Here is a 12,500-nt window from a genome sequence, read left to right as displayed (position 1 = left end):
TGTTAGAGTTATTCTCACCTCAAAAAAATTATGTAATACAGCCGAATTTGAATCTCATAACAGGAGTTGAAAATGCCTCTGAAATCTATAGTAAGATTTTATATAGTATGTGAAACCCATAATAAGATTTAACATAGCGTCTGAAACCCATAGTGAGAGCTGCCAGTCGTCCCAGAAAGCTTCTGGTAGTGACAAGGATCAGAATCTCAGAAATTCTTGCTTTGTGATCAAATGCACCACTGCTAAACTGTCTCGTTTAAGTATGCATGGTGCACGTGGTGGTAATACTTTCAGGAACTTACTGTATAATAAAAGACACTCAAGCACATCCGCGGAAATATTAAGAATATCCATTGTGGTTTGAGATTCTGAGCCACTTTCCTGTGTGAAAATACTGAGTTGCAGCTGTAGCCATGATTTTCCGCTGCGAGTAGATTTAGAACGGTAAATTATTTAAATTTTTTTATTTCTACCCGGTCGTCCTTTATTGACGCTCAGAGCACTGTAAAGAAAGCTGCAGAAGCGCAGAAATTATATAATTGTAGGTTCATTTTAATTTCTAGGGAGGATTATTCAAAGAAATATTACCCAATTATAATTCTAAGAAATTCAAAGAGATTATGGGAATCGTTGTGAAAAGACTAGTTTTATGAGAAGATCTGATGACATTTCTGACATCTCTGTTTTGATATTCATTCACAAGTATAATATCTCATAATATAGTAATAGCACATATATACGTTATCTGTGGGAGTGCTGGCCAAATTTACAGATATAAATGATGTCACCTTTATATTGCGAATAAAAAAAGAGAATAAATAAATACTGACAAATTATAATCCTAATCGCCATTTTGTGCCTTCTCGGAATCAATCAATCAAACTTCATAATAGAGCTGTCATACACTGCAAAATGAAGAGTGAAAAAGTGGTGCGTTATCAAGTCTGGGTTTGTGCTGCTCTCGACATCTTCTAGGAGGGGCCGTTGATCTGTCGAAACATATGTTGATTTTTGTTGAGTGAGAGCGGAAGAGGTCAACGGACTGTGAAAGTGTATCCCGTTCCATTACTTTCATACAACAGTGTTACGCATTTGCCGCACGAGTTTGACGCGTGACCGCTAATGTTCGTAAAACCCATATTACGCTCTACAACAGACCAGCATTTTGTAAACACAGGCCAGGAGCACTGAATTAATTAACTTACTGAATTACTTATCTATTTGATAATTTAGCTTAGTTAGTTGTTAAGTCAGTCAGTCAGTTAGTCAATCAATAAGTGAGAGTGGGTGAGTGAGTTAGTGAGTGAGTAAGTTAGCCAGTTAAGATGCTATGATTCTAGTTAACGGAAAATAACATTGGTTCTGAAATGACAAGAAATTATCGAGACAGTAGAATGACGTCCAACAAAGTTTTCAAAATTCAGACAGTTTGTTTTAGTTTCAATATCTGCAACCTTTGATATGATATACCTGAAACACTTGCAAAAAGGAATCGAATTAAGAATGTAGCAGCTGATCATATTCAGTTTCTTAAAAACCATTAGGAATTTCATTTTCATCTAAAGTTAACAGTGGAGCGTAGGATATATTCGCGCACAGTTTACCTCAACCACTAAGCTTAAAGGTGATATTGCTAAGCATCCTCCTGGTCCATACAGGCATACATAGAGAAGAGTTGCTATCAGTAGTAAATTGGATTTTGACATTTTTCATAGTTTTTCATTGTTACTTTTATTGTTTATTGTTTTCTGAAATCAAGTTTAGAATTGAAATACAACCATAAGAGATAAAGAAAAATACAAGTTGTTTAGAAATAGTTGTAAATTTATCTTGGATTATCATGGTTGATATTTCAATATTATTTTAAGTATTCCTTGTTTGGTACTTTGTTTAGACTATAAAAATAAAGAAAAATTATAAGTACAGTATATTGAATTGCAATCAGTCATCGCGAGGCAATAACATTCTGTACAGAGACAATACTAATAAAAAGGTCAAAGTTATCTTTTCAATTACAGTATTAATTTTTTTCCATATTTCCACTCATTTTTATGTCTTCGAATTCACTTCATGGAAAGAAAACAGCACTGGTAATATACCGCATCCGCCCATCCATCTATTCACACATTAACACATGCATTCACGTAAATGAACTAAATAGAAACACAGATACAGAAAATAAGTAGAAACAACAATGAAAATATAATATATCCATTCCTCCACCTAATCATTCATCAATGTAGATTCACAAAGACAGACAAATGAATGCAAACGTAAACCGATAAACATAAAACACATCAAAACAACACCAGACGAAGATAGATTCAGATATATACATACAAATGCACTAACACAAGCAAATAAAAATAAATATTTAAACACATAAACACAAAACACATAATAATAATAATAATATACGGTTTATTAATTTGGCAGTGCAACAAAAATTTACACTGAAAATGTACAGGGGGGACATTAAAACAATGAAATGCTTAACCTAACTATGGATCTAACTTAACCAAGAACTTTTTATTTATTTATTTATGGCTCGCACCATAGTGGGCACCGCGCTAAGGTGGTACCGGTCAGTGCGCGGTGCTCTTAAGGGCGCCACGCGATTCTGGTGTCGGGTGGCGCGGGCAGGGGGAGGCACGTCTGGGGGTAGCAGGTGGCGGAGACGTGGATGATGCAGCAGCCCTTCCCAAATTTTTCCAAGGCTTCCTGGTGTCTTGTGGCCAGCCTCGGCAGACTCAGGCAGGTCAGGGCGTCCTCGTAGGACCTGTAGGCAGGCCCAAGGATGACCCTGAACGCCCTCTTCTGAACCCTCTCCAGCTGTTGTCGTTGTGTGAGGTTCAGGGAGGAGGACCACGCTGGGGAGGCGTACATGAGCTTAGGGAGTATAAAGGTGAGGTACACTCCCCTCAGCTCATCTGCCGGTGCACCCAGGGACCTGAGTCGGCGCAGCATATAGATCTTGTATGAGGCTGACCTGATGATGGTGGAAACATGCTGCTTCCATGATAATTGATCATCCACCAAGACACCTAGAAGCTTGGTGCTGCGGACCACCTGGAGGAGTGAGGGCCCACAGATAGCTGGGGAGGGGACTGCTGCTGTGGAGGTACAAATGTGCATCACCACGGTCTTGGTGTGGTTGATGGTCATTTTGTTGTCCTCCGTCCACGTCTGTAGTTGGTTAAGAGTGGACTGAAGTGCTGAGAAGTCTGGGTTGGTGTTGTTGACGGGTACGCCCACGGTGCAGTCGTCCACATACTTCCAGCGGTGGGGGTGTGGACGAGAGCATCGTTGATAAGGATGAGGAAGCACAGAGGACCCATCTTGGTCCCCTGAGGGACCCCACATGTGAGCTGTTGGAAAGAGGAGACAGAGCCCTGATAACGAACGGCCTGACGCCTTCCCGTGAGGAAGTCTGCCAGCCACGCTATCAGGTAGGAGAGAGACCCAGAGTGATGGCTTTATTTATCACAACAGTGTGATCAACAAGATCAAAGGCCTTTCTGAAGTCCACAAAAGCAATAGCTAGAGAAGTGTTGCGTTTGTCCAGGTGGCTGTGGACGAATTCCAGGAAGCTGACAAGGTAGTGAGATGTGGAGGTGGATTTAATATTACCAAATTGTTGTGTGTCAATAGAGTTACAAATTTTGTTATAGGCCCAGTCGAACACAAAATCTTCACAGATAAGGCTGGGTATAGGGGTGATGGCGACTGGTCTTAGATCATTCAGTGACTGTGGATTGGAAGTTTTGGGGAGGGGGGTGACGTAAGATGTCTTCCAGTCATCGGGGCAGGAATGTTGAGAAAGGGAGGCGTTGATGATAGAGCAAAGGGTGTGGCAAGTTCTGGGGCAAATTCTCTGTAAATTTTGATGGGAGGTCAGTGGGAGTGGTGGATCTGTTTAGTTTAAATTTAAGAAGCTTCCTGTAAACATCAACCTCCTGGACAGGGGTGGAGGGAGGAGGCAGGGAGGTAGGCTGGGAGAGTAGTAGAGTGAAGGGGAGGGAGTGTCTGACAGATCGCAGCGAAGTGACCGTTAATCTCTTCGGCCGCGTTGTCAGGTGAAAGGTGTGAAATACAGGGAAGAGAAGAGGCTTGTTTTGTAAACCACACAAAGACTTAATCTTGTCGTACCACTGTCTGTTGTTAGCAAGCTTGAGATGGTGAATTTTGTCTGGGTAGTAGCTTGCCTTGGCTGTTTTGATCTCCCTGATAACTCTGTTCCTTAATCTCCTGTACTGGTCAGGGCTAGAGTGGAAAGCCCTGTCACGCTGACGAAGGAGTCGTTTGATGCAGGGCGTCATCCAAGGGGCATCAGATGGGTCCACTGTGATGTTCTTGGCGGGGAAGTAGTGGTGGAAGGCTTCCGTTATGGTGGTGAAGTAGTTCCGCCATTCTGTGTGGACGTCTTCCTCATCCAGTGTGTGTGTGTGTGTTTGTGTGTAATTAATCTCGGTCGTTTGCTGGTCACCCAGCCAGTCTTCCCCATTACGGAGCGAGCTCAGAGCTCATAGACCGATCTTCGGGTGGGACTGAGACCACATCAACACACTCCACACACCGGGAAAGCGAGGCCACAACCCCTCGAGTTACATCTCGTACCTATCTACTGCTAGGTGAACAGGGCCACACATTAAGAGGCTTGCCCATTTGCCTCGCCACTTACCGGGATTCGAACCCGGCCCTCTCGACTGTGAGTCGAGCGTGCTAACCACTACACTACGTGTGTGTGTGTGTGTGTGTGTGTGTGTGTGTGTGTGTGTGTGTGTGTGTGTGTGTGTGACTGGTGTAGGACGAAAACTGAGTTATGGGATAACTAAAATGCACAAATAGTGGAATGTAATATGTATAAAGTTTTACGGTAAAGTTTCAAGACATTTCTCATTTTTAGCTATTTATATGATTTTCCTATCTGTATTCTATAGGGTCTACGTTTTCTATAACTCTTTTGTGCCCTTGACCAGTGCTCCTCTTACATAAATGAGATGAATTATTGATCCGTTCTTGCTGCCTCAATATCCGTTCGTGTCATGAATATTGGATCAGAAAATACCCGCGAGATTTAGAAAACTTTCTTTTTCTTATTACTTTGCGAAATCTGTGGTGGCTTTAATACCGACAGGCTATTGATATTGCCGATGTCATTGATGTGACTCCCTAGTGAATCTTTCCTTGCTCTCTCTCTCTCTCTCTCTCTCTCTCTCTCTCTCTCTCTCTCTCTCTCTCTCTCTCTCTCTTATAGTCCTGAAGGAGAGGAATGATGTGTGTGTGTGTGTGTGTGTGTGTGTGTGTGTGTGTGTGTGTGTGTAGGGTATGTGCTCTACATAGTTCTTACTGTCCCTGCAGCCCTGAAGGAGAGGCGTGATATGTGATGGGTGCGTAAGTGGGTGTGTTTTACGCAGAGGAAAACCATCACAGCACTTCTACCTTCTTCCTGTGGCAGTATGAAACGTGTGTGTCATTGTGAACATCCCGGAAAATAATCCACGTATAGCACATCGCAAAGTTAGAAATAGTTAACAGACAGGTATGGAAAGTTTCTGCCGTTGTGAATCCTTACCAGAACATTTCAGAACACTGCATACACCACAACTCTGACGCCAGATAACAGATGGGGTAAAAATTTCATCCACAATCAGAAAACTTAAGAAAATTATCATCACAGTGCTTAAACCGGACGAGATGAAAATTGCATTCGAACACATATCATAACTGCCTTGTCCTTATTCAATCAGATATTAGTGAAGTCGATCTTACAATAGTCTCGGGAAGCAATCAGAGCGAGATGGAGCTGTAGAAGGAGGAGGAGGAGGAGGAGGAGGAGGAGGAGGAGGAGGAGGAGGAGGAGGAGGAGAAGAAGCACGTGGGGGCTTGCGACATATATATATATATATATATATATATATATATATATATATATATAGAGAGAGAGAGAGAGAGAGAGAGAGAGAGAGAGAGAGAGAGAGAGAGAGAGAGAGAGAGAGAGAGAGAGAGAGAGAGAGAGAGAGAGAGAATATCGACCTGGTGCAGCGAGATCTGATAAGTGTTGCTTCATGATAGTGAATATTGTATACGTCAAATACACATCTTCCTTTGTGCACTTGCTCCAGTGTGGATGGAAAGTACTTGCTGGTTATTGGAGAGAAGGATGTACTAGACTAGAGTGAGCGTAATGAAGAAATAAAGGAGGAAAATGTGGAGAGGAAGGAAAGGGGAAAAAGAGGCGAAAGGCAAGGAATAAATATGAGTTGGAGCATTCCAGAGAGAGAGAGAGAGAGAGAGAGAGAGAGAGAGAGAGGGAGAAAGAGAGAGAGTGCACATCTCGGCAAGTGGCTGCTGCAACTGCAACTTTAAGACGCCGCCAAATCATCTGCCCTCACTGATCATCTTCAATGCCTGTTTCTAGAGATAAGACAAACCACTCAAAGATGTCTCCTCTGAAACAACGATGACGACGATGACACCACCACCACCACCACGAAAACAACGATCAGGATAATATCAACAACAACAACAACAACATCAACAACATCATCAACAACAACAACAACAACAACAACAACAACAACAACAACAACAACAACAACAATAACGATAACAACATCAACGGTCCTGATAAGAACAACTACAACAACAGCAACATTATTAACAACAACGCACTGCTATAGCTGCTTCTAGTACTACTACTAGTACTACTATTACTACTACTACTACTACTACTACTACTACTACTACTACTACTACTACTACTATTCCTACTACTACTACTACTACTACTACTACTACTACTACTACTACTACTACTACTACTAATGTTGCTGCTGCTGTTGCTGTTGCTGCTGCTGCTGCTACTACTACTACTACTACTACTACTACTACTACTACTACTACTACAGCTGACGCTATTATTTCCCAGCAGCGTCTGTCAAGAGAATCATTATTGTGGACGTCAACCTTTCCAATTTATTTTCCATGATTTTTGCCAGCGTAATAGAGGAGCATTATAACAGGGAATTCAAGCAGTTCCCCTTCACGGCGGCTGTCAAGCACATCATCTAAATATAACAGCGCAATGCATTTTCCTTGAGGAAGCAATGGGATCTCCGCTAAGCAAACTAAAATTGAGCGTAGGAAGGAAGATAAAAAATGTTATGACGCTGCCTCTCTATCAATGCTGCCGTGTCCGTTAGGAGGGATCCTCTAATGCCTGTTACAAAATTATCTGTCTCTGTCAGTCTACTAGGAAGGAAAAAAAAAAAAAAACGTCTGGTTCTGGTACAAAATTTCTTTAGCTTAGTTATGGTCTTACTAATGATGTCTGTGGAAGCCTTGCCGCGGAAGTTTGGCCTTTTAGCTGTAGCTCACCTGACTTAGCGAAGAAAAGGGCGTCGTCCTTTGTTCCTTCTGGGCGCGCAGTGAACTATGTAGCTACCAAGAGACTGTGCAGCTGCTGTCTCCATTCACTTTCGTACGCCATGGAGAGGATATCGTAAAATGGGTCATTTTATACCATTGAGATATTCGTATTTCAATTCCTATCCTTATTCTGATATATAAGAAACTAGTACCGTGTAGCTCATTTTGAGTGATGCTTATTTGAACCTTCGTTCAATATCAATAATTTAGTGCAAGTTCAGAGTCTAATATCGAGACACGCTTGTTAAATCCATTAAGGGAAAGTGAGATAAGTATCAGTTCCCATGGTGTATTTAGGAATAAGAAAATCGAAAGTCACTCACGTAAGCTCCTCAAAATCTTCTAGCATGTCACGAGCAGCAGCGTGCTGGTTTTGAAATATGCATATTTCTCTTCTACATATTTGTCTCACCTATTTTATACTCCTCTAATCTACAATCTCTCTCTCTCTCTCTCTCTCTCTCTCTCTCTCTCTCTCTCTCTCTCTCTCTCTCTGTCCTATGTCAATCTTATGTAAGTCGCCTGTGATTCTGATTTTTAATGTTCTGTTCTATTAATCCTTAAGCTGCTGGTGACAAATAATTAACCATCCCAACCACTGACAGTTTATCTATTTATTTATTTATTTACGTAATTTTTTTTTATCTATTAGCTTATCTGCTTTTATTCTAATTTTAAACCTGATCCACTTTCTTGTTGATTTTTCTTTTAATCATCTCTCATCAGTCTTTCATCACTTCAGCTGAATGTTGCGTTGCCTACACGTGTAACTTTGTATTTCTGTGTTTGTGGAAGACCAGCTTTCTGAAATTTAGAACGTACTGCGTAAACAACAACAACAACAACGATAACTACTACCTCTATTACTACTACTACTACTACTACTACTACTACTACATAAAAGGTTAATATGTAAAGTAATATAATAGTAATGAATCAAGAGAATGAAGCAGCTATGCATAGGTATTTATTTATCATTTCCTTTTACAAGAATGGTTTGCTACCTTAAGATGTCGATTTTTTACTCATTGTTCTTTGAATTGACCTTTTCAGTAAAGGGACGCATTTAACCATGAGATAAATGGGATCTTATTTACATTAGGAAGGGTCTATGGAGGTCGAAATATTAATGGCCAGAATCTTTACTATTTTAATCTCCACTTAAGATTCCAAAGCTATATAAGATCGCCAAAGAGTAAACATAATTATCAGCATTACTATCGGTAGCAATAGCAACAGTAGCAGTAGCAGTAGCAGTAGTACCAGCAGCAGCAATAGTAACCTTCCTGTGGTGGGACTCGAGGGGCACGTCAGAGGAATTCCACCGCAGTATTCCCTACGCGTCGTGAAGGGTGACTCCGAGAGGCAGTGAGAGGACTGGCAACCCCCGCCTCTATATTTTTACCCCCACAATGAGACAGGCGGGAGGGGAGTGGCGACCAGCCCTCATGAACACGCTTGTCTTGCCTGGCTTCCTTAATCTCAGTCTGGTATGCCAGTAGGTTATCATTGTCATTATTTGTGCTCTTGTTATCATCCTCTTTGCAAAGGTAGGACATAAGAACATAATGCAAGCTGTGTTCCTCCTGTCAGCCTCATAAATCTGTCTAATACGGTTCTAAAATTTGCTAATTTCTCAGCATTAACAACCTGGTGTACAAAGATCAATGATGTGATTTTTTAACTATGCACTAAATTGGTCTGGGTTTCTCCACTCAAAATATGAAATAAAAACACAAATTTCTTTAAAGAATGGCTTTAGAATGAATGAAGCATGAAAACATGGACAAAGAAACACGTGGTGAATAAAGACGACCTATTCAACTTCAACATTGATGCTTTCTCCATCACGCATCACTCCTTCATCACAGGTCCCGTCATTCACTCACTCACTAAATACTTGCACCCTCAGTCGGTTCCTGATTCCCTTCTTCACCCCTTCACTCACTCACTCATTCACGCACTCACAATAATAATAATAATAATAATAATAATAATAATAATAATAATAATAATAATAATAATAATAATAATAATAATAATAATAATAATAATAATAATAATAATAATAATAATAATAATAATAATAATAATAATAATAATAATAATAATAATAATAATGTCTTTTTCAACACCATCCTATTTTTCCACACTCGGCCAAAACTTCACCAAGGTACATTTTTTAATTCATCTGAGTTAGGAATGGGGAACCAAGGCAGTCGTTTGCACGTGGAGGCGAGGCTGACCCAGCTGGGCGAGGGTGGGGTGGACACAGTGAGGTTGTCCCGCCCCCGCTCAGCTGGTTGCTGCGGCTGGGGGAGGCGCACCATAGCCTCCTTCACCTTCCGGGGAGGAGCCGAGGGGGGGACCAAGCCCCTCGTGTCGGAGAAGGTGGCCAGCCTGAAGGTGGGCAGGCTGGCCACCAAAGATCCGGAGACACCCATCAGGGTCGAATGCCTGGCAGGAGACGAGATTGTCTTCTGCCAGGAAATGACCCTGGAGGACCTCCTGGCAGGGCTGAGGAGGACGAGCAGGGCGGCGGGGAGCCACGCCGTCCTGTTCCTCTGCCTTGTCAGGGGGCAGGGTGTCCGCGCGGGGCAGGGAAAGGGCTGCCCAATACTCTTTTGCAATGGCAAGAGAGTGGGCAGCCCGGAGTCCCCCGAGAAGGCCCAGGCAGTGCCTGTCCCAAAGGCGGGGCAGGAGGCCGGCCCCGAAGAGGCTGGGCAGGTGAGACCCAGCCCGGGGCAGGAGGCCGGCCCCACCGAGGCTGGCCAGGTGGGGGTCAGCCCGGGGCAGGAGGCCGGCCCCGCCGAGACTGGGCAGGTGGGGCCCAGCCCGGGCCAGGAGGACGGCCCCGCCGAGGCTGGGCAGGTGGGGCCCAGCCCCAGATTTCATCCGATTCTTACTGTCATTTGAATATTGCAAGTTTTACGTCACAATGTTCTTCTTTCTCTTTTTCGAAAAGTTTCATTACAAACTAATTACACTTTCCATTTTTTTTACCTTGAAAGAAAAAGAAAAACATGACTCATTGTTTTCATGAAGCACACACACACACACACACACACACACACACACACACACACACACACACACACACACACACACACACACACACACACACACACACACACACACACACACACACACACACACACACACACACACACACACACACACAAAACTTTCACCTAACCTACGTACAGCATTTATTTTCTCTCAAGTGACCTCCCTCCTAGTCCTCCTCCTCCTCCTCCTCCTCCTCCTCCTCCTCCTCCTCCTCCTCCTCCTCCTCCTCCTCCTCTTCCGGATCCTCTTCACAAGTCACACCATCATTAACCCTCTCTAGGCCTCCTCTTCCTTCCTCCTCAGCCCTATGAAGAGGAGGAGGAGGAGGAGGAGGATTTAAATATGGAGGAAGGGAAGCGGAAGAGTATGTTACTTCTTACCTGCAAAAAAACAGACAATAATTACCCTTGATGCCGTGAAACTGTTAAAAAGCCACACGAAAAAGAGAGAGGGAGGAGGAGGAGGAGGAGAATATTAGAAATGTGAAGTAAGAGTCTAAAATGAGGAGGAGAAGAAGAAGAAGAAGAAGAAGAAGAAGAAGAAGAAGAGAAAAAAAAAAAAAGAAAACTATCAAAATAACAATAATAGTTACACATAAGAGAGAAAAAAAAAGAAAAAGAGAAAACGAAAAAAATAAACTTCTCCCATATTATTGTGTACTACTACTACTACTACTACTACTACTACTACTACTACTACTACTACTACTACTACTACTACTACTACTACTACTACTACTACTACTACCACTACTACTACTACTACTACTACTACTACTACTACTACTACTACTACTACTACTACTATTAATGAATATGAAAGCGCGTCCTAGCACTGAAGGGGTTAATATGCATGCAGTAACACACAAAGAAAGGAAAATTACTATTGATCTTTTTATTTCATTTTTCAATATCAGTTTATAATCCTTTTCCCCTTTGATGCCTCTGACCAGAAATATGATACTCTTAACAAATAAATGAAATACTCTGACCGAAAATAGGGCACTTTAAAAAAAAATTATAAGTACATGACACTTTGACCAAAAAAAAATGATAAATAAAATAGACACCAAAAAGTATATTACCCTTCTTTTCGCGGTCTCCAACATGTGTCACGCTCATGGCATTAATTAACAGCAGCAGTAATTGGATTAACGATACCAGGATGTGCAGGAAATATATTGGTATGTCATATTTTCCATAACGTAACCCATGATTTTCTCTCTCTCTCTCTCTCTCTCTCTCTCTCTCTCTCTCTCTCTCTCTCTCTCTCATTCACACATTTACACTTAACATAATCCTCATTCAACGCTTCCACGAGGTTTCTTCATTAACTTTTCTGCTCCTCACCCTACAGACACACTACACCTGAGGGCAAGGCGTACTGTGTGTCTAAGTTTTACACACAAGAGCTGGACACTAACTTCAGACAGGTGAGGCAACGTCTGTGTGTGTATGTGTGTGTGTGTGTGTGTGTGTGTGTGTGTGTGTGTGTGTGTGTGTGTGTGTGTGTGTGTGAGGGGGAATGCTGGGTGGCTGTGATGGTAGTTTTCAGTAATAGTCATGTTCCATATATATTTGAGGTTATTGGGAAGAAGTTTATTTATGTTATTAATTTCCATGCTTATCACCTAATTCACTGGTGCAACAGCTTTTTTTCCTCTCTCTCTTATTCTTCTACGTCTTTTTGGGCACTTCGGTTTCTCTCTCTCTCTCTCTCTCTCTCTCTCTCTCTCTCTCTCTCTCTCTCTCTCTCTCTCTCTCTCTCTCTCTCTCTCTCTCTCTCTCTCTCTCTCTCTCTCTCTCTCTCTCTCTCTCTCTCTCTCTCTCTCTCTCTCTCTCTCTCTCTCTCTCTCTCTCTCTCTCTCTCTCTCTCTCTCTCTCTCTCTCTCTCTCTCTCTCTCTCTCTCTCTCTCTCTCTCTCTCTCTCTCTCTCTCTCTCTCTCTCTCTCTCTCTCTCTCTCTCTCTCTCTCTCTCTCTCTCTCTCTCTCTCTCTCTCT

General features: G+C 42.2%; 1 protein-coding gene across 1 annotated transcript in view; it reads left to right on the top strand.

Moving 5' to 3' along the window:
* LOC123505098 (cardioacceleratory peptide receptor-like) overlaps window positions 1-12,500 on the top strand; it is an 88,639-nt gene that overhangs the window by 68,022 nt on the left and 8,117 nt on the right. The window contains exon 4 of the mRNA XM_045256145.1: window positions 11,857-11,932. Coding sequence (XP_045112080.1) covers window positions 11,857-11,932 — 76 coding nt within the window. The remainder of the gene's footprint in view (window positions 1-11,856; window positions 11,933-12,500) is intronic.

Source organism: Portunus trituberculatus, chromosome 17 (assembly GCF_017591435.1).
Source record: "Portunus trituberculatus isolate SZX2019 chromosome 17, ASM1759143v1, whole genome shotgun sequence".
NCBI lineage: Eukaryota > Metazoa > Arthropoda > Malacostraca > Decapoda > Portunidae > Portunus > Portunus trituberculatus.
Note: the sequence above shows the minus strand (reverse complement) of the source record. Positions and strands in the feature narration are given on the sequence as shown.